This window comes from Giraffa tippelskirchi, chromosome 3, assembly GCF_054371585.1.
Source record: "Giraffa tippelskirchi isolate mGirTip1 chromosome 3, T2T-mGirTip1v1.2.pri, whole genome shotgun sequence".
In the NCBI taxonomy this organism is placed as follows: domain Eukaryota; kingdom Metazoa; phylum Chordata; class Mammalia; order Artiodactyla; family Giraffidae; genus Giraffa; species Giraffa tippelskirchi.
In genome coordinates this window covers 29887836-29905533 of record NC_137277.1, presented here as the reverse complement: position 1 = coordinate 29905533, position 17698 = coordinate 29887836, and the positions used below count along the sequence as shown (strand labels likewise).

General features: G+C 38.3%; 2 protein-coding genes and 1 pseudogene across 5 annotated transcripts in view; 2 read left to right on the top strand and 1 right to left on the bottom strand.

Moving 5' to 3' along the window:
* Window positions 1-9836, bottom strand: part of LOC145543176 (reprimo-like protein) — a 138474-nt gene extending 128638 nt beyond the window's left edge. Inside the window, exons 1-3 of one of the 3 annotated variants that reach the window (XR_014080523.1) lie at window positions 9757-9836; window positions 8997-9515; window positions 8012-8415 (exon numbers count right to left, since the gene is read on the bottom strand). The gene's annotated coding sequence lies outside the window, so the exon portion shown is untranslated. Of the gene's footprint in view, window positions 1-8011; window positions 8416-8870; window positions 9516-9756 lie in introns of those variants that run through there. The other 2 variants (XR_014080521.1, XM_081583842.1) reach the window with 2 other exon arrangements.
* The window catches only part of LOC145543175 (RAD52 motif-containing protein 1-like), a 211682-nt pseudogene that overhangs the window by 181775 nt on the left and 12209 nt on the right, over window positions 1-17698 (top strand). The window lies entirely within an intron of this gene.
* LOC145542373 (leucine-rich repeat-containing protein 37B-like) overlaps window positions 1-17698 on the top strand; it is a 28012-nt gene that overhangs the window by 5729 nt on the left and 4585 nt on the right. Inside the window, exons 3-7 of the mRNA XM_081581045.1 lie at window positions 1266-1337; window positions 4880-4951; window positions 5563-5643; window positions 14970-15041; window positions 15580-15654. Of these exons, the coding sequence (XP_081437171.1) occupies window positions 1266-1337; window positions 4880-4951; window positions 5563-5643; window positions 14970-15041; window positions 15580-15654 (372 nt within the window). The remainder of the gene's footprint in view (window positions 1-1265; window positions 1338-4879; window positions 4952-5562; window positions 5644-14969; window positions 15042-15579; window positions 15655-17698) is intronic.

Below are 17698 nucleotides of genomic sequence, written 5' to 3'. Positions count from 1 at the left end.
AGTTCTTTCCAACTTTAAAAGTTATGGAAAGGGTTACTATAAACGTCGTTGGACATATTGATTTGTTTTTTCATTTTGGATCATTTCCATGGAAATATGAAACCACTACTTAACAGAGGTGAGGAAAGAATCAGTCTTAGCACCATCTGTTGACCATTCCCTCTTCACCTGTCCGTCATTGCTGTTCTTTCTAACAAGGTGAATTTCAAATTGAGGTCAGCATCTTTGAAGCATTTTCAGGACTCCAAGAGTTCTTTGTGGGAATTCTGTGGGAAGAAAGTCTTCTGTGTTTTTGTTTTAGTGATCCTTTAAAAATGTGCATGCCTGTATTCTATATAATATGAACCACCTTATAATTGAGTTGCAGAGTTTCCAGGTAGTGATACTTTAATTCTCATAAGGTATGAGTAAAGAATTAATTTATGAGATAGAATCAAGCTATGAGGTGGAATTAATATAAATATGTGACCAAGATACACTATGAGTGAAAAACAATGTTTTAAATGCAGAACTCAGTGAAAATATTCACAAGGCAACATAGCATATGCTCAGATCCCCAAGACTCCTGAAGGATGTACCACTGTTAATATCACAAGGAAGGGGATTCTTGCAGGCAAGAGAAACTGACCTCTGACATCTTTATAGAGTTTCTTGTGTACTAAAGTCAGAGAGAGAGCTGTGATTGGAAAGGTCTGCCCGGGGACTCCTCAGATGCTGACAGGATTCTTTTCTGACATGAGTGGTATCACACAGGGATTTGTTTCATAATTATTAAACTGAACAATTGTATATATTTTATGCATATTTTTAAAATATTCAAATAATTTTCAAAAAAGTTTTACTAGAGGAAAAAAATCAAATGGCTTCATTTGCAGCCCTGATACAGTTCTGTGTGGAACTTCCCAATAAGGTTTGGGAAAAGAGAAGAGGGAAGGACTCCTCTGCAATGTTGGTGCTGCCCACAGTTGGATTCTAACAGAAATCCTGTGATCTAGAGAGTAGGCATTAACTATATGATCTGTATGATTTGGTGGGAAGAGTGGATGGAGTGTGTGTGTGTGATGGAGAGAGATGGACACAGCAAAAGATGTGAGGAGAAAGGTTTAAATGAAAACAGAGCAGAAATCGCCATCCCTAACTTAAATAAGAATTAGGGTGTTTAGATGGCACCATTACTTAGCTTCCTCTACTTACAGAAGTACTGTGTAGTAAATGGTTGTAGTTATTTTGCGTTTTGATTGAGAAATAACCTTTTCATTTTTCAGAATTCTCAGTGAAAATTCTTTGACTGAATTACGCAAAGACTCATTTGAAGGCTTGCTATCCCTCCAATATTTGTAAGTTAATTAGTGAATCATATTTATTTATGAGATCTTCTTTATAAAGTAACTACGGGGTTCAAAATAGATAGTCTCTTCAATTTCTTCCACCCATACAATTCTATAATTTTGTAAGTCTGTGTAGGGCCCTAGCCCATCTCTACCGTTAAATACCCCCTATTCATTTTTTAGTTTAATTATTTAGACAAGATATAGATAGGAAAATACCCTTTAGTTGTAGAGGAAAAGTAGTAATGGGATCTGAGCAATTATAGCCTCCCATGTGAACCTTATATATAAATGTTCATATACTATCTGCTTATATTTTGTTCATGACTCAAATCTGGCCCATGGTCCATTTTTATACAGCCCATAAGTTAAAAATGATTTTTAAAGGGCTGTAAATGAAAAAACAAGAGGGAGAAACAAAGAAAATATGCGACAGAGACTGTGTGGCGTGCAAAGCCTAAAATATTTACTCCCTGGCCTTTTTGGAAAAGGTTTGAAAAACTTGTTTTAGTAAAATGAGAAGAATTAAACTTAACTTCAAATTGTCACCCACAGGAAAGAAAATATAGAGCACTTACATTAGTGTGAATGCCATTAACTCATAATTTTGATAACTTAATCTAAGCTAAAACTGGATCAGATGCTATTAAAGCAATGCTGTTTAAATGGAACCTTAAAGGGCCATTGGTATGATCACATAGACATCTTGGGAAGAATAAGCTTGCAAGAGGAAAGTGAGAGAAAGATAAAACACAGGAAAATGTTAAGTATTTAACATTTAACACTAAAATGTTAAATATTAGATGAACTATCTAAACAGTCCTTTGTCAAGAACACACGATGTTGTCAAAAGAACAGACTGTTGTTAAGGATTTCATGCAGAAATTGCATGAAATTAAAAATGTTAAAGATGATGGATAAGTGGTATATTTAGAAATGTCTACACTAAATAAACATATCAGAAATGCCCCTAACTTCACTAGGTACAAAACAAAAATCTCTCCAGCCTCTATTTATTGGCCACACTGTGTGGCTTGCAGGATCTTAGTTCCTCCACCAGGGATTGAATCCAGGCCCCTGGCAGAAGTGCTGAGTCCTAACCACTGGACCTCCAGGGAATGCCCTCTCTAGCTTCTTTATCCAAGAAGAAATGCTTGCATAATGTTTCTGTTTATTTAGGAACAAGGAGATACCGTGTTCTTTGCTTTAAAAGCTCAGTTTTTGTCCTTTGTCCATGGCATCCAAGATGTGTATGTTATTAACCCTTATTAAGCCAATTTATGATGCTGTTTAACAAGTAGAGTATTTTTGCAAATACAAAAGAGTTAAGGGAGATGGGTATATAAAGAATCTCACCTCACCCTAACAATAGTTCTTTAATTATCAAACCTTCAAAGCCTTAGGGGCAACTGTTTTCTTTTCTTCTGTCTGGGGTCCAAACCTTACAAACATAGTTTGGAGAAAAACAAAGGTAACTACTCAGTGGATTAGGCCCTTCATTACTTCTATGAAATACTTTATAAGTTGATTATTTCATGTTAGCATCCCTATACACATTCTTTTTTAAAAATGCCAGTCAGTAAAAAAAGCTAAAAAAGAATATGCTAAGCACTAAGCCTAGTGTTGGAAACACAAAAGTGGCTAAGATAGGATTCCTTCTGGCAATTCACGATCCCACAGAGAAAACAAACAACTCAAACTCTAATGACAAAGAGGGAGCCGTGAAGTAATAAAGCTACACTTCTCTTAACACAGTCATTTTCCTCTTACTCACTCCTTATTTGTTGACTTTATAAATATTTGAGTTTGCTTTATGTCCATACATTGGCTGCAAACATCACAGACAATGTGCATAAATAGGATTTAACCCATACACTCAAGGAGTTTTATGCTGAGAGAAAATGGCATGCAAAAATATCTTTCTTTTTTTAAAAAAAGAAATGGATATGGGTAATGAGAGCTGTAAGTTGGTGTTGGAGCATAGAAGAGGGGAAAAAAAAGACTTCTAACTGGATCAGGGAAGATGTTGCTAAAGCAATGCTGTTTAAACGGAAATTTGAAGGGCCATTGGTATCATCAGATAGACATCTTGGGAAGAAGAAGCTTGCAAAAGAAAGTTGGGAGAAAGACAAAACACAGGAAAAACACTTTGAGTACCCATAGAGTTCTAGTGGGGAGAGTAGGAGATGAGAGCCAGGTTATCAAGGGCGTTGGGGCCAAGCGACCATGTTACCACAGCAGTGCTCTCGGGCAGATTTGAGCCTGCAGCAGAGTCAATCACTTGGAAGGCTTGTTGAAACCCAAACTCCACCTCTGTAGTTAATGATTCAATCGGTCCAGAGTAGGGCTGAGTATTTGTCGCTTCAGTAAGTTCACAAATGGTGCTAGTATTTAAGGACCACTTCTGGAGATTGGCTCAGATGGTAAAGAATCCGCCTGCAATGCGGCAGACCTTGGTTCAATCCCTGGGTTGGGAAGAGCCCCTGGAGAAGGGAACGGCTACCCACTCCAGTATCCTGGCCTAGAGAATCCCACGGCCCGAGGATCCTGGCAGGCTACAGTCCATGGGTTCGAAAAGAGTCGGACACAACTGAGCAACTTTCACTTTCACTTTCTGGAGAGCTCAACTAATGATCATGTAGAGGGTGGCTTAGGAATGGAGAGAGCAGAGATAGAAACACCAGTCAGAAGACAGTTATACCCATCCAGGTGAAATGAGACGCAAGCCGATATCAATGGAAACAGGATAGTCAGCTATAGTCAAGAGTGGGTATTTTCCAATAAAAATCAATATGATAGAAAGTATAATACTGAATTAGGTCAAGTTACATATCATTGAGGGGAGTGACTTCCTTTCAGGTTGTATGAAAGGATATCTTTTATTTCTGCTAGTACTGAATTGGTCTAGAAAAACGGAACTAAATTGGGAGGTGTGTAAATATAAGAAAATTCTTTTTAATGTTAGAAATTGTAATTGGAGAATAAAAACTTTGAGCTCATAATCTAAAATTTGGAGAGGCTACAAAAGGTGGGAATCTAATCAGTTCTGCTCTCAGGAAAGATTACCTCCAAAATCTATCAAGGCCTATAGTTGTAGCTCAAACGGTAAAGAATCTGCCTTCAAGGCAGGAGACCAGGCTTCGATCCCTGGGTTGGGAAGTTCCTCTGGAGAAGGGAATGGCAATCCACTCCAGTATTCTTGCCTGGAGAATTCCATGGACAGAGAAGCCTGGCGGGCTATAGTCCATGGGGTCGCAAAGAGTTGGACATGACTGAGCGACTAACACAGCCCATAGTGATAGCTGCCTTCCAGGTGATTATGACATAAACTTTAAAAAAGTTCTATAGTTACATATTTTATTTATAGAGATTTCTTGAGAGAGGTGAAGGCAGGGTTAGGGACTCTGGAAGGTTCAAATAACACTTCCTAAGGTTTGGAGTTTAGACCAAAGCTACTTACTTGTGATTGTCATTCTAACCTCTACTATTATTCCTATTAAATAGATATCTAATAGCTAATTGAGGCAATATTTTCCTTTTACTTTTCCTAGAGATTTATCCTGCAATAAAATACAGTTTATTGAAAGACGTACATTTGAACCACTTCCTTTTTTGCAGTTTATGTAAGTTACAAATACAACTTCATTATATTTGGAATTTTTAGAAAACTTAATTTTTATCAAATTAATTTGTTACTCATTTTGAAATATTATTAAAATTATATAACAAGTGCTTTTTGTCTCTGGCAAAGGTTAGTGTGAGAATTATTACACAGATCAGAGTGAATCGTTATAGAGCAGTGAGTGATTCCCAACCAGGGTAATTTTGCATGCAGTGACATTTGGCAATGTCTGGAGACATTTTTGGTTGTTAGAACTGTATGTGCTACTGGCATCTAGTGGACAGAGGCCAGAGATGCAGCTAAACATTCAACAGTGTACAGGAGAGCCCCACCACAAGATAGAATTATCCAGTCTCAAATGTCAACAGTGCCGCTTTTCTAGAGAAATAAAGATCACTTAACATAAGCACTTATTGAGCATTTACTAAATGCACCAAGTATATAATCATTCAAGTGTCAATCCTATTATCTTCCACAGTGAGATTTCTTTAGTGTATGGAGGGAGTACTGGTGTTATTTTCATCATATATAAATTAGATTTACTGCCAAAGGATAAGTGTTTTGAAAGAATATATATTTTTCTTCTTCTTTTGCTTGTGTCTTTTTTTGTAGAAATCTTGGTTGCAATTTACTCACAGAACTGAGCTTTGGAACATTTCAGGCCTGGCATGGAATGCAGTTTTTACACACATTGTAAGTGAAATAGAAGATGAATACATGTATAAAACTGTGTGTAAAAACATCATACAGTTATTGGTTACCTGGGTGTAAGCCTAGTATGAATCCTGAAAAGTATATCTTGTGATCCTTTTTTTTTTTTTTTTCTCAAATGAGGAAACTAAGGTACAAAGAGGCCAAGAGACTTGTCTAACTCCTATGTATGAAACGGTCTGGTTTCCATAGTACTGATCTTTGGGACAGGCAATAAAAGGCACCAAACAAAAACATTCAAATTAACACTGTCATGGAATCCCACTGATGCTGCTCCAATATAGGAAGGGTCCATGAAGTTCCATTTTTGATTTTAACTTTGATTCCTGCTCATGTGCCAAGTTCGTAACTGCTTAACGTCTATACAATGCACAGCTGCAAAGATCTAAGTTTAGCACAAAATTCTTCATGGAACAAAAGGTATGGATGCTTCCTCAACCATTAGCTTCTTTTAAATGGTAAAGGAAAAGGAATTCCTGAACATCCGCTACAGGGCTCTCCCCAATCACCCAGATCCTTGTTTTTCAAAAAGTATGCCTCTGAAGTGAATTATCTGTGGCCAGTAAGAACCTTTCAGTTATGGAAAAAGATGATGTTTTTGTTCAGCTGTAGTGTGAAAAATATAAAGAAAATACATTGCTGTAGCCTAATGCTATAGACTTTACCTGACTACTCGTCAATAACAAGTGTGGGTTTTACACCCCTTCTGCTCAAAAATTCTGTGATTTCTCTGTGACACAAGCAAATCATAGTACATTCCATGGCCGGAAGGGGATTTTCGAGTCAAGGTCAAGAGCCTTCTCTATGCCTGGCTTTGGTAAAGGCTCTCTTACTGTCTTGCGGCTCAGAAATCCAGTTTCACACAGTTCCTTTCCAGTTAATGAAGGTGTTAAGGGTGTGTCCAGAGCTACAGATCCCTATCTGGGGTGGCCTCCCCCCACCCCTCTGCCCCTCATGAGTTTCCTGATGCCTACTTTGGGGAAAGAGCACCCAGGGTCAGTTTTCCTTTGGCCAGAGAGCCGGTGCCTAAGGTCCCTCCACCAGGAGGTTTCAGTAGCGTCAATACAATGTCTTAAACTCACCACCTTTTCTAAACATTTTATAATGCCAAGAGTCCCTGATAAGAATCAGAGTTTCACTGTGGTTATGCAGACAACAGGAAAGTAAATTGTGGAATCACAGTAGACAAAAATTGATGAATTCATTCAAAAACATTCACAGAGTGCCATGCCTACTGTGTGTCAGCACTGTTCTAAGGGCAGTGTTGGGGACACAAAGAAGAATAGGACAAGGACTTTGTCCCCAAGAAGCTTTGACACTGGAAAGAGGAAGATGGATGTTGATGGGAAAATATAGGAGAGCCATGCTAGCATCTATGCAGCAGGGTAACAAGGTGGGCAGGGGCAGCAAAGTAGAAAATGGGTGGTGGGTCAGAAAAGATTCTTAAGGGAAGAGACACCAACTTGTTCCTTTTGAATTTCTGTGTTTATCATAAATGACAGGAAAAGGTAATGAAAGAATCTGAGCTATCTGGTGTTGGAAATAAATCAATACTGTACTCCTAAAACTCATTCGAAGTTTTACCATCAAAAGATTGTCACAATACAGTAAGTGTGTGTTGGGGGTAGGGCTCTTTGATGGGGCCAAGTCTTTCTACTAGACAAAGCTAATTTGCTTCAGGCAACATTTGCCATGGTGAGATATAAACTTTATTGCATCTTCTTCCAAAGGGAAGATGCCAAGGGAAGATGCTACCCCTCGAGTTAAGTCATTTTATTACCTGTAATGACTAGGGTGTTTCCAAGTTGAAATGATATTTTCCCTTGCATTAACTAAGTTTGGTAAAGGGCCCCAGTTGAGATAGATTTGTCATGAATTAAATGAAGCTTAAGCTTTAGGGCTCCTCACTTGCATAAGTCCCTTCCAAGGTCTTGGGAGTGGTCCTAGCAATTTTTGTATTCTTATCTTTGTGTGCTTTTATTAGAATTTCCCAAAGTAGATAAGGTTCAGGCCCTACAAAAACTTGATTCATCACTGGCTTTCAGGTAATTATAAGAGTAGGTTTCTTAAATGAAGCCTGTATGTTATTGACAAACACCAGGTAAATAGGTTAGCAGGGTGGTAGTCTATTTTGAATCTGACATCCACCTCAAAGTTGCACCAAGGGCTTTTTAATTGAGTACAACTTTGTGAATGGCAGTAATGATCATGTCTCTTTCAGATGAAATCAGGAATGAAATATATTATGGAAAAGCAGCAGTGGTTGATAATCCTAAATGTTAAGTATACTTTTTCTTCTGACTTCAAACTGCTTCTCCTTCCTTTACCTACACAGATCCAGACTGATGGCTTAGTTTTTAAAAATTCTTTTAGTCACTTCATTGTTTTTAACAATACAAGCTCCATGATTTTAGAAACTAAAGGACTGTACAATGTAGAAAGGCTATATAGTTATCCAGACAGAGCATGTTCACATGCTGGCTTGTCTGTGGTACATCAATATTGTACCAAGAACATAAGCATTATGAGAGAATTAGAGGAAAACCAAAGCCTTATCCCTATTGAATTATTTACCCCACTGTTGAGAATATTGATGAGATGGGTGTGGTCACACCATGAAGACAAATTGAGCTGTGGTCACCAAGCTTCCCAGTCAGCCGGCCTTGGTTTTCTTTAGACAGGTGTGTACACACAAAAGTTAGCACGCTTGAGGATGTTGTCATCACTTTTTGGTATGTACTGAAACCCCAGCAGCTTCTCAGATTCAGAAAAGCATCAGCATTAAAAATGAAAACGAACTCACTTGGGCCTGTCCTCTGGGATGATTTAGGGTGGCTGTTCTTTTGGGTTTTTTTTTGGTAATAGTTCAAAAATTTGAGATTGTCACACCTAGCAACTGCTCTACTTTTCTTGTCTCAACTGCATCTTATTCTTACCACCTATATTACAACGTTTCTACTCCTTGTCAAAAGCATAGTAATTCTTCCTCTGCCCTATAACATTTCTTTAATACCTACATCTCTTAGATACTTATTATGTTCCAGGCACTATACTTACTATACAAGTAAGATAGTGTGCCTAAAGCTTTTACCATAGTGCTTGATACATGGTAAATACTGAATACATATTACTTCACACGTTTTTTTCCCCCAACAACTCTTATTATCCCCATTTTAGGGATGAGGAAATTGAAACTCAGAGACACTGGATAACTTGCCTAGATTCACACTGTTAATAAGAAGCAAAACCACTTATGAGCTTTGCAAGTAATTTTCTACGCGGTTCTTCATTTCCTTGTAGTAAGAGCTAAATGATGACAGTTTGGCTTTTTGTACCTTGCATCTTGAAGTTGGCTTCTAACTTGAATAGCGCCTTTAGAGCTGTTTTCCCTGTGATAACTCCACACTTCTGGAGCTCTTGGCCAAGCCACCTCTGGGCATCCTCAGGGTTTCTGGCCAGTGCAAATATGACATCATCACTTCTGAGCACCTACTCCGTGCCCAGTCTATGCTGGGTGCTTTGCATATGCTCTTTCACTTAATCCTCAAACTGCCTTACGAGGTAAATGATACTAAGTAAGACAGAGATGTTCATTATTCAAGTCACTGTACCAGAAAGTGACAATCAGAATTCAAACTCAGGTCTGCCTGATTTCCTTGTGTCTTCCTCTGTTCCTCACTGCCAGGGACTCTTCTTCAAGGCTACTCTCAGAACTTGCATGGAAAGACAGATTCACCACTTCAAATTCTTTAGGCTGCCCCCACCCCACCCCAAGAAAGGGTGTACGTGGTGCAGCTGGAGGTCTTGTATTGAGGAGCCTCACGTGGGGAGTCATGTTCTCATGGCTCATGGACCTATGCAGATGAATAAAGGAAAGGGGGTCAGCCCCTCCCCAAGTACTTCAAATATATTGGAACAGGGTCTAGGTCACTCTGCTCATTTCTTTGACTGCCTTCCTCCAAGAAACCAGTTTGCCCTGCCTGCCTTGGGATTCTAGCATAGATAGTTGTGGAGTTTGTCCTATTTGAAATCTGTTTTCACCGCCTGATTTGGACATTTTTTCAGCTAAAGCTGTTAGGATTTCAGTACACTCACGACAGTGATGACAGGCTTCAGTCCTCAATTCTTCTGTCTCCTCAGTTAATAGAAAGGAAACATAGCCCATCTGTCTGGACCTGTATAGAAGAATTTGGAGAAAAAAAATAACAGGTAAGAAATGTTCCCTTATTTTGTGTTCTATAGCAGAAGGCTGATGCGAAAACATTTGAGCTTTATTCTTCAAATAAGATATATTTTTCAAAACCATTTAGGACAGCATTTGTTAAACTTTGACTCTGAGATGGTCTTTGAGGCTAATAAAAACTGTTGCCTAGGGGAATCTGGGTAAAAATATACACATATTTCTTGATCTGTTTCTTTTTGTAACATTTTATGAGTTTGAAATTATTCAAATAAAACTTATTTTTTAAAGTTGCCAAAAAAAAAAAAAAAACAACTGTTCCCATGTTTTGTTCCATGAAGAGAAGCTCATGAATTAAAAAGGTAATGGACTAGAAGTCGGCATACCTTTTATGTGTAAAATGAAGGAATTGGGCCAAAATGGAAATGATCTGTAGTACAGTGTCCACTGTGAATCTGAAACCATTTGTCCTTTGGTTTGTAGGAAAGTAGTTGCTGTAGCAACCCCCACATTGAGCTGTTGACTCATTCTCACTCATTCTCCCCTTTGCCCAGACACAAGCTTGTGAATAAAAGGCTGCACTAAAGACAGGAGGAAGAAACAGGGTAACTTAGAGTGGCCGCATACTTTTATTTCACTAGGGATGAACACAAGGATATTAATCTCAGAGAAGGGCTGCTTGGTTAAGAAAAAACAGTAAGCTCATGGGACCAAGACCATGGGCAAGCTATTAAAAAGTGAAGGGTTGGAGAATTGAGATAATTCTGGAGAAAGATAACAAACTTTGCCAAATTGTTTTGGCTACCTATTGCTTTATAATCATTCTATTTTTATATACAGTCAGTCGTGATGACTGGGGAAAAGTGGACAGGAGAAGATGCAAAAGTGAAGGAATTCACTGTCACAGGAGCCCATCAGTGATCTGATAAGTTAGTGCCAAAAGTTTGTTTTTCAGCGCCTCAAAGTTTGAAGAACTGTGCTTAACCAAACAGGTGACACTCACGTTTTTTTCTTTTTTTGATGAGTACACGCTGCTCTATTTATTTATTATTTATTTATTTTTGGCTATGCTGGGTCTTCGTTGTTGCACACAGACTGTCTCTATTTGCAGTGACTGGCTACTCTCTAGTTGCAGTGCACAGGCTTCTCACTGCAGAGGCTTCTCGCGTGGAGCACAGGCTCTAGGGCACGACGGTTTCAGTAGCTGTGGCACAGGCGCTCATTAGTTGTGGCTCAAGGGCCCTAGAACATGCAGCCTTCAGTAGTTATGGCTCTAGAGCGTGGGCTCAGTAGTTGTGGCACAGGGGCTTAGTTGTCCACAGGGACATGTGGAATCTTCCTGGACCATGGATTGAACCTGTGTCTCCTGCATTGGAAGTGTGGAGTCTTAACCACTGAACTTCCAGGAAAGTTCTATTTTTTTCACTTTCTTGATAGTGTCTTTTGAAGCGGAAACATTTTTAGTTTTTGTAAAGTCCAGCTCATCTATTTTTCCTCTGATTGTTTATGCTTTGGGTATCAGGTAGTGTAGCGGTAAAGAATCTGCCTACCAATGCAGGAGATGCAAGAGATGTGGGTTCGGTCCCTGGATCAGGAAGATCCCCTGGAGTAGGAAGTGGCAACCCACTCTATTATTCTTGCCTGGAAAATTCCATGGACAGAGGAGCCTGGTGGGCTACAGTCCATGGGGTCAAAAAAGAATCAGACCTGACTGAGTAACTGAACACAGCGCATACACAATGCAAAGTCATAAAAATTTACTCCTTTGTTTTCTTCTAAGAGTTTTATAGCTTTAGCTCTTCCTTTTGGATATTTGATCTATTTGGAGTTAGTTTTCTTATATGGTGTGACGTGTACGAGTCGAGCTTCATTATTTTGTGTTTGGATGTAGAGTTGTCCCAGCACCATTTGAAAAGACTGTTCTTTCCACATTGAGTTGCTTTGGCACCCATGTTGAAAATCAATAGACCGTAAATATAAGGCTTTATTTCTGTACTGTCGATTCTGTTCCATTGATTTAACATGTCTATTCTTATGCCAGCACCCCACTGTGGTTGCAGTAGCCTTAAGCTGGGTTTTGAAAGCACCAACGTTGTTTCGGTTTTTCTTTTCCCTTGAATTGCCATATGAATTTTAGAATTAGGTTGGCAATTTCTGGAAAGAAGTCAGCTGGGATTTTGGTAGACATTACCCTGAAACCATAGGTCAATTTGGGAAGTGGTGAAATTTTAATAATGGTACTTTCCTATCCATGAACACAGCATGTCTTTACATTTTATTTAGACCTTCTTTAATTTCTTTCAACAATGTTTCATACTTTGCAGTGTGAATCTTGCACTTCTTTGGTTAAAATTTTTCCCAAGTATTTTATTTGTTTTGATGCTGTTATTCATGGAATTGTTTTCTTAATTTCATGTTTGGAGTACTCATTGCTGTTGTGTAGAAATATAACTAATTTTTGTATATTTACTTACATCCTGTAACTTTGCTGAACTCTTTAATTAAGGCTAATAGTTATTTTTAGATTCCCAGGAATATGTCTTGCGGTCTTCTAGTTTCCCAGGAGTGTGTTGGAACATTACGAAGTCTCTGTGGGCATCTCACTCCTCAGCTTTTCTTTCTTTCTTTCTTTTTGGCTGTGGGTCTTCTTTGCTGTGAAGGCTTTTCTCTAGTTGCAGAGAAAAGGAGCCACTCTCTAATTGTGGTGTGCAGGCTTCTCATTGCAGTGGCTTCTCTTGTTGCAAAGCACTGGCTCTAGGGTGCATGGGCTTCGGCAGTTGCAGCACATGGGCTCATAGTTGCAGCTCCCAGGTTCTAGAGCACAGGCTAAATAGTTGTGGCACAGGGGCATTGTTGCCACGTGGCATGTGGGATCTTCCTGGACCAGGGGTCGAACCCGTGTCTCCTGCTTTGGTAGGTGGATTCTTTACCAGTGAGCCACCAGGGAAGCCCCTCAGCTTTGCTTTTTAAGATGTTTGGTTAGGCTGTTTTTTGCCTCAAACTGTTATCCACAGCCTCATACAACTGTCTTGTTAAAATATTTACCTGGAACTATTTTCCAAAAATACCATCTGAGAAGAGACCTTTTACATTAGGCCCCTTCCAGTCAGGTCAAAGGCAAACCTTTCAAGTAAGGTCTTCCAGGGAACCACCAAAGGTGTAAAATAATGCTGGTGCTTTGGAAGTGAGGCGTTGAAGACCCTCCCGGTCTGTTCTGCTTCCTCTGGTACCAGAGATGTGGGCTATTTTTCAAGGCATGGAGAGCAAAGGTCTGGAACAAGTGTACAAAGTTTCCTCATTTGTAAAATGGGGCAACACAGATCTCATTGTTCTTACAGAAATTAATTTGTTTTCCTTGAATAAATGATTCCCTGGTTTGCTGCAAGCCTGTTGGTTAAATTTCCAGAGTTCAGGAAAGGTTGATTCTGACCATTTTGGGGGTCAGTTTTGTTGTTGCTTTTATGGAGGGATGAATTTTCAGATGTCCTTACTCCATCAGTTTTACTAATTTGCCTGCAACATTGTTTAAAATCTCAGTGACCATAGGCTAATTAAATATTTAATCATGGGAGATGATTAAGGAAAAGAAAGAAAAAGAGAAAGTACAATTCTCATAGAGGCTTTCCCAGATGGATAGATGAAGTTTGAAAAGGTATTTCTATATTTAGTGCTCTCACAGTTAAGGTTAACATAACAGATATTCTTAACCCATAACAGATATTTTTTTTCCCATACAGGTTAAACAAAAGCTTTAGAGTCCGAACTGAGTACAAATTCCAGTTCTGCTTCTTACTGGTTTGATGACTTAGAACAAGTTATATAACTTCTCTGTGCCTCAGTTTCCTCATTTGTAAAATAGGGTAGTAAGTCGATCACATAAGGTTACTATGAGGATTAAATGTTAAATGCCAATCACAGATGCCTAGCAACCCAACAGATGTTAGTTGTGATAATTAGCTTTATAATAATATTCTGCAAAAATATGCTATGATTCTTGGGTGGAGTTAGCCTAAAGACAGATTTTCTTTCCTTGCTTCCTGTGTCTTCTTGGTTTTCCTTTTCCTTATTTGTTTTAAAGAACTAAGAAGAAAATCTATTGTAGTATCTTGGAATAAAACTTTGTTCCAAAAAAATTAATTTGTTCATCTTTTGATATATAAATAAAATGTTATTTATTTATTCAACAAACATTTATTAAATACCTAGTAAATATTAGGCACTCTGTCAGGCACAGGGATAACAATGACAATATAGTGTGGTCACTGCTTTGGAGTTGTTGACAGCCTACGAGACTGACAAGCAAACAGGTGATTACATACAATGTAGCAAAGGCTATGATACTAGGATACACATGGGACCACATGATGGGAATATGACTTTCACCAGTTCCTCTTGTATTTATCTCTTCTTCTTTCCTATTTTTGTCTTTAATTGGGTAGTTTAAACTATGAAATTTAAGAAAAATTTCTAGAGATGAAAGAAAAACACCTTGAGTTACGGAGGACTCTAGAGATAGTATTGGGAGAAGGCAATGGCACCCCACTCCAGTACTCTTGCCTGGAAAATCCCATGGACAGAAGAGCCTGGTAGGCTGCAGTCCATGGGGTCGCGAAGAGTCAGACACGACTGAACGACTTCACTTTCACTTTTCACTTCCATGCATTGGAGAAGGAAATGGCAACCCACTCCAGTGTTCTTGCCTGGAGAATCCCAGGGACAGCGGAGCCTGGTGGGCTTCCGTCTATGGGGTCGCACAGAGTCGGACACGACTGAAGCGACGCAGCAGCAGCAGCAGCAGCAGAGATAGTATTTCTTATGGAGCAAGGGCTTCCTACCAGCATAGTCACTTCTAGGGTTTTTGACCTGAAAAGTTCTTTGGCATATTTTTTTCTTTGCTACCCACTATTTTTCTATTTTTTTTTTCCTCTCTTTCTCTTCTCCTTCTTACCATCTAGAGACTTGGGTAATTCCCAAAGGAAGAGTGCTTTACGGACTCTAAGGGTGATTTATAGGTAAAGACAGAAAAAGATTAATTTTTTACCAAGTTCCATATGCCCCAAAAATGAATGTAAACTTTCTTGGACGTCATTGAAAATGCAGACAGTTTTAATTCCATTCCATTTTTCAGAATTCTCAATCGTAATCCTTTGACAGCGGTGGAAGATTCGTATCTTTTTAAATTGCCAGCATTGAAATATTTGTAAGTATTGCAGCATTTTCATGGCCCTTGGGATGATTTCTGCTCTTTCTTACTTTTGTCACAGGTTGAGTATTTTGTCTAAAAAGTCATAATTTAAATTTTAACTAGGTTCTTGATACAAGAGTTATTGGCAAAGAAAAAGTTAAAGAATATATATGAGTAAGACAGCCAGCAGAGGAAGAGAGCAGTGTTGAAGAATGCACGTAGATACGGAAGGTGTAGATGCATTAGGAATATTATTTATCCAGGAAGCAAAAAGGAATAAGGGGTACATTATTTGAAAAAAAAAAAAAGTTATCGAGAGAGGTAGATGCAATTGAAAATGAGAACTCGGGATAATAAAAAAAGATTTTACTGTTCAGCACCAGGGTCATTAATTAGATGATGCAAATTTAAATTTCTCCAATAAGAGTCCTCTGGAATTATCTAGGGCATATAAGAAGTCAGAATTGAAGTAATCACATGTTAAAAATTTTAAGTTTAGAATTTGTGTTTATATTATATGTTTATATCTTACGTGTTTGGGCCTCTCCTTCAGAGACATGGGAACAACACAAGTGTCACTTACAACAATTGAAAGCGTTCTCATGATGACCCTTGAATTGGAAAAACTGTAAGTTGATTTTTATTGTATTTATTTTCACTCGATTGTGTTTTTTTAGGTTTATTTTATTATTTTTTAAGTTTATTGATGTATAATTTTCATTTAAAAAAAGATCACTGTTTAAAAATGCACAGTTTGATGTGTTTTGACAGACTTATAGTTCTGTAGCCACCATTACATTTGAGATATAGAAAACTTCTGCACCCCCCCAAAGACCCCTCGTGTCCCTTTATAGTCAGTCTCTTCCTCCCACTACCAGCCCCTGGCAACCACCAATCTGATTTTTGTCTTTATAATTTTGCCTTTTCCATAGCATCTTATACATGAAATCATGTGGTATGTAGCCTTTTTTGTTTTTGACTCCTTTCACTTAGCCAGTCTCCTTGGAGATTTATTGATGCAGTTGTACCTATTGGTAGTTCATCCCTCAGCAGTAATGCTGAGTAGTATTCTAGTTGTGTGGGTATATAGTTTGTTTTTGCATTTATCAGTTGATGAACATCAGCTGAGTTGTTTCGTTTTTCGGCTATTATGAACAAAACCTCTAAAAATATTCACATGCATATGTGAGCATGTTTTGTGCAAATGTATGTTTTCATTTCTTTGGGGTAAAATACCTAAGGGTGGGATTGTTGCATCATATGCTAAGTGCATATTTAACTTTTTAAGAAACTGCTGAACTGTTTTCTAAGGTGGCTGTTCCATTTTGCGTTCCCACTGGCAACGTCTGAGAGTTGGCATTGCTCCACATCTTCACCTGATCCTTATATCTGTTTTAAAAAATTCAAGCCTTCCTAGTAGGTGTGTGGTTAAATTTAATTGTGCTTTAATTTGCATTTCTCTAATAGCTGATGCTGTTGAGTGTCTATTCATGTGCAGATATCTTTCAAAATGAGGTGTCTGTTCAAATCCATTTTAATTGGATATTTATATTGAGTTTTAAGAATACTTTATAGAGCACTGAAAAAAAAGTCCTTTCTCTTAGATATGTGTTTAGTAAATATCTTCTCTCAGATTGTGACTTACCTTCATTCCATTAAAGTGTCTCTGAAGACCAGAAGTTTTAAAATTTTGAAGAACTCTAGCAATTTTTCTTGTATGGTTTGTGCTTTTTTGTGTCTTACCTAAGAAATCTCCCCCTGCGATCCCATTGCCTAATCCAAAATCACAAAGATTTTCTCCTGTGTTTTCTTCCAGAAGTTGTATAGTTACATTTAGGTCTATGACCCATTTGATTTTCATGTATGGTGTGAAGGAAGGGGTCAGGTTTTAAATTTTTGCAGTTTGAAAAACTATTTCTGTAGGTCCTTATTGTGACAGTTTATTACACACCTCCAGTTCAGTTCAGTCACTCAGTCATGTCCGACTCTTTGCAACTCCATGGACTGCAGTATGCCGGGCTTCCCTGTCCATCACCAACTCCCAGAGCTTACTCAAACTCATGTCTAGAGTCATTGACTAGAGTCAATGATGCCATCCAATCATCTCATCCTCTGTGGTCCCCTTTTCCTCCTGCATTCAATCTTTCCCAGCATCAGAGTCTTTTCCAATGTGCCAGTTCTTCGCATCAGGTAGCCAAAGTACTGGAGTTTCAACTTCAGCGTCAGTCCTTCCAATGAATATTCAGGACCGATTTCCTTTATTTGGGTGGAGTGTTCTATAAATGTCAATTAGGTCAAGTAGGTAGATAGTGTTGTTCAAGTCTTCTAGTCCTGTCTGATTTTTTATCTACTTGTTCTGTTAATTATTGAGAGAGGAATGTTAAAATCCCTAACTGTAATTATAGATTTTTTTTGGTTTCTCCTTGCCACTCTCATTTTTCATTTGTATATTTTGAAGCTGTTACCGAATGGATAATTTTTTAGGTAATGTCTTCTTCATCAGTTGACTTCATCAATTGTATCATGATGAAGTAACATTCTCTATCCCTAATAATATTCTCTGCTTTGACACTGACTTTGTCTTAAAGTGATATGTCCACTCCAGTTTTCTTTTCATTAGTGTTAGCATAGAATAATTTTTTCGACCCTTTTAACCTTTTATTTTCTATTGA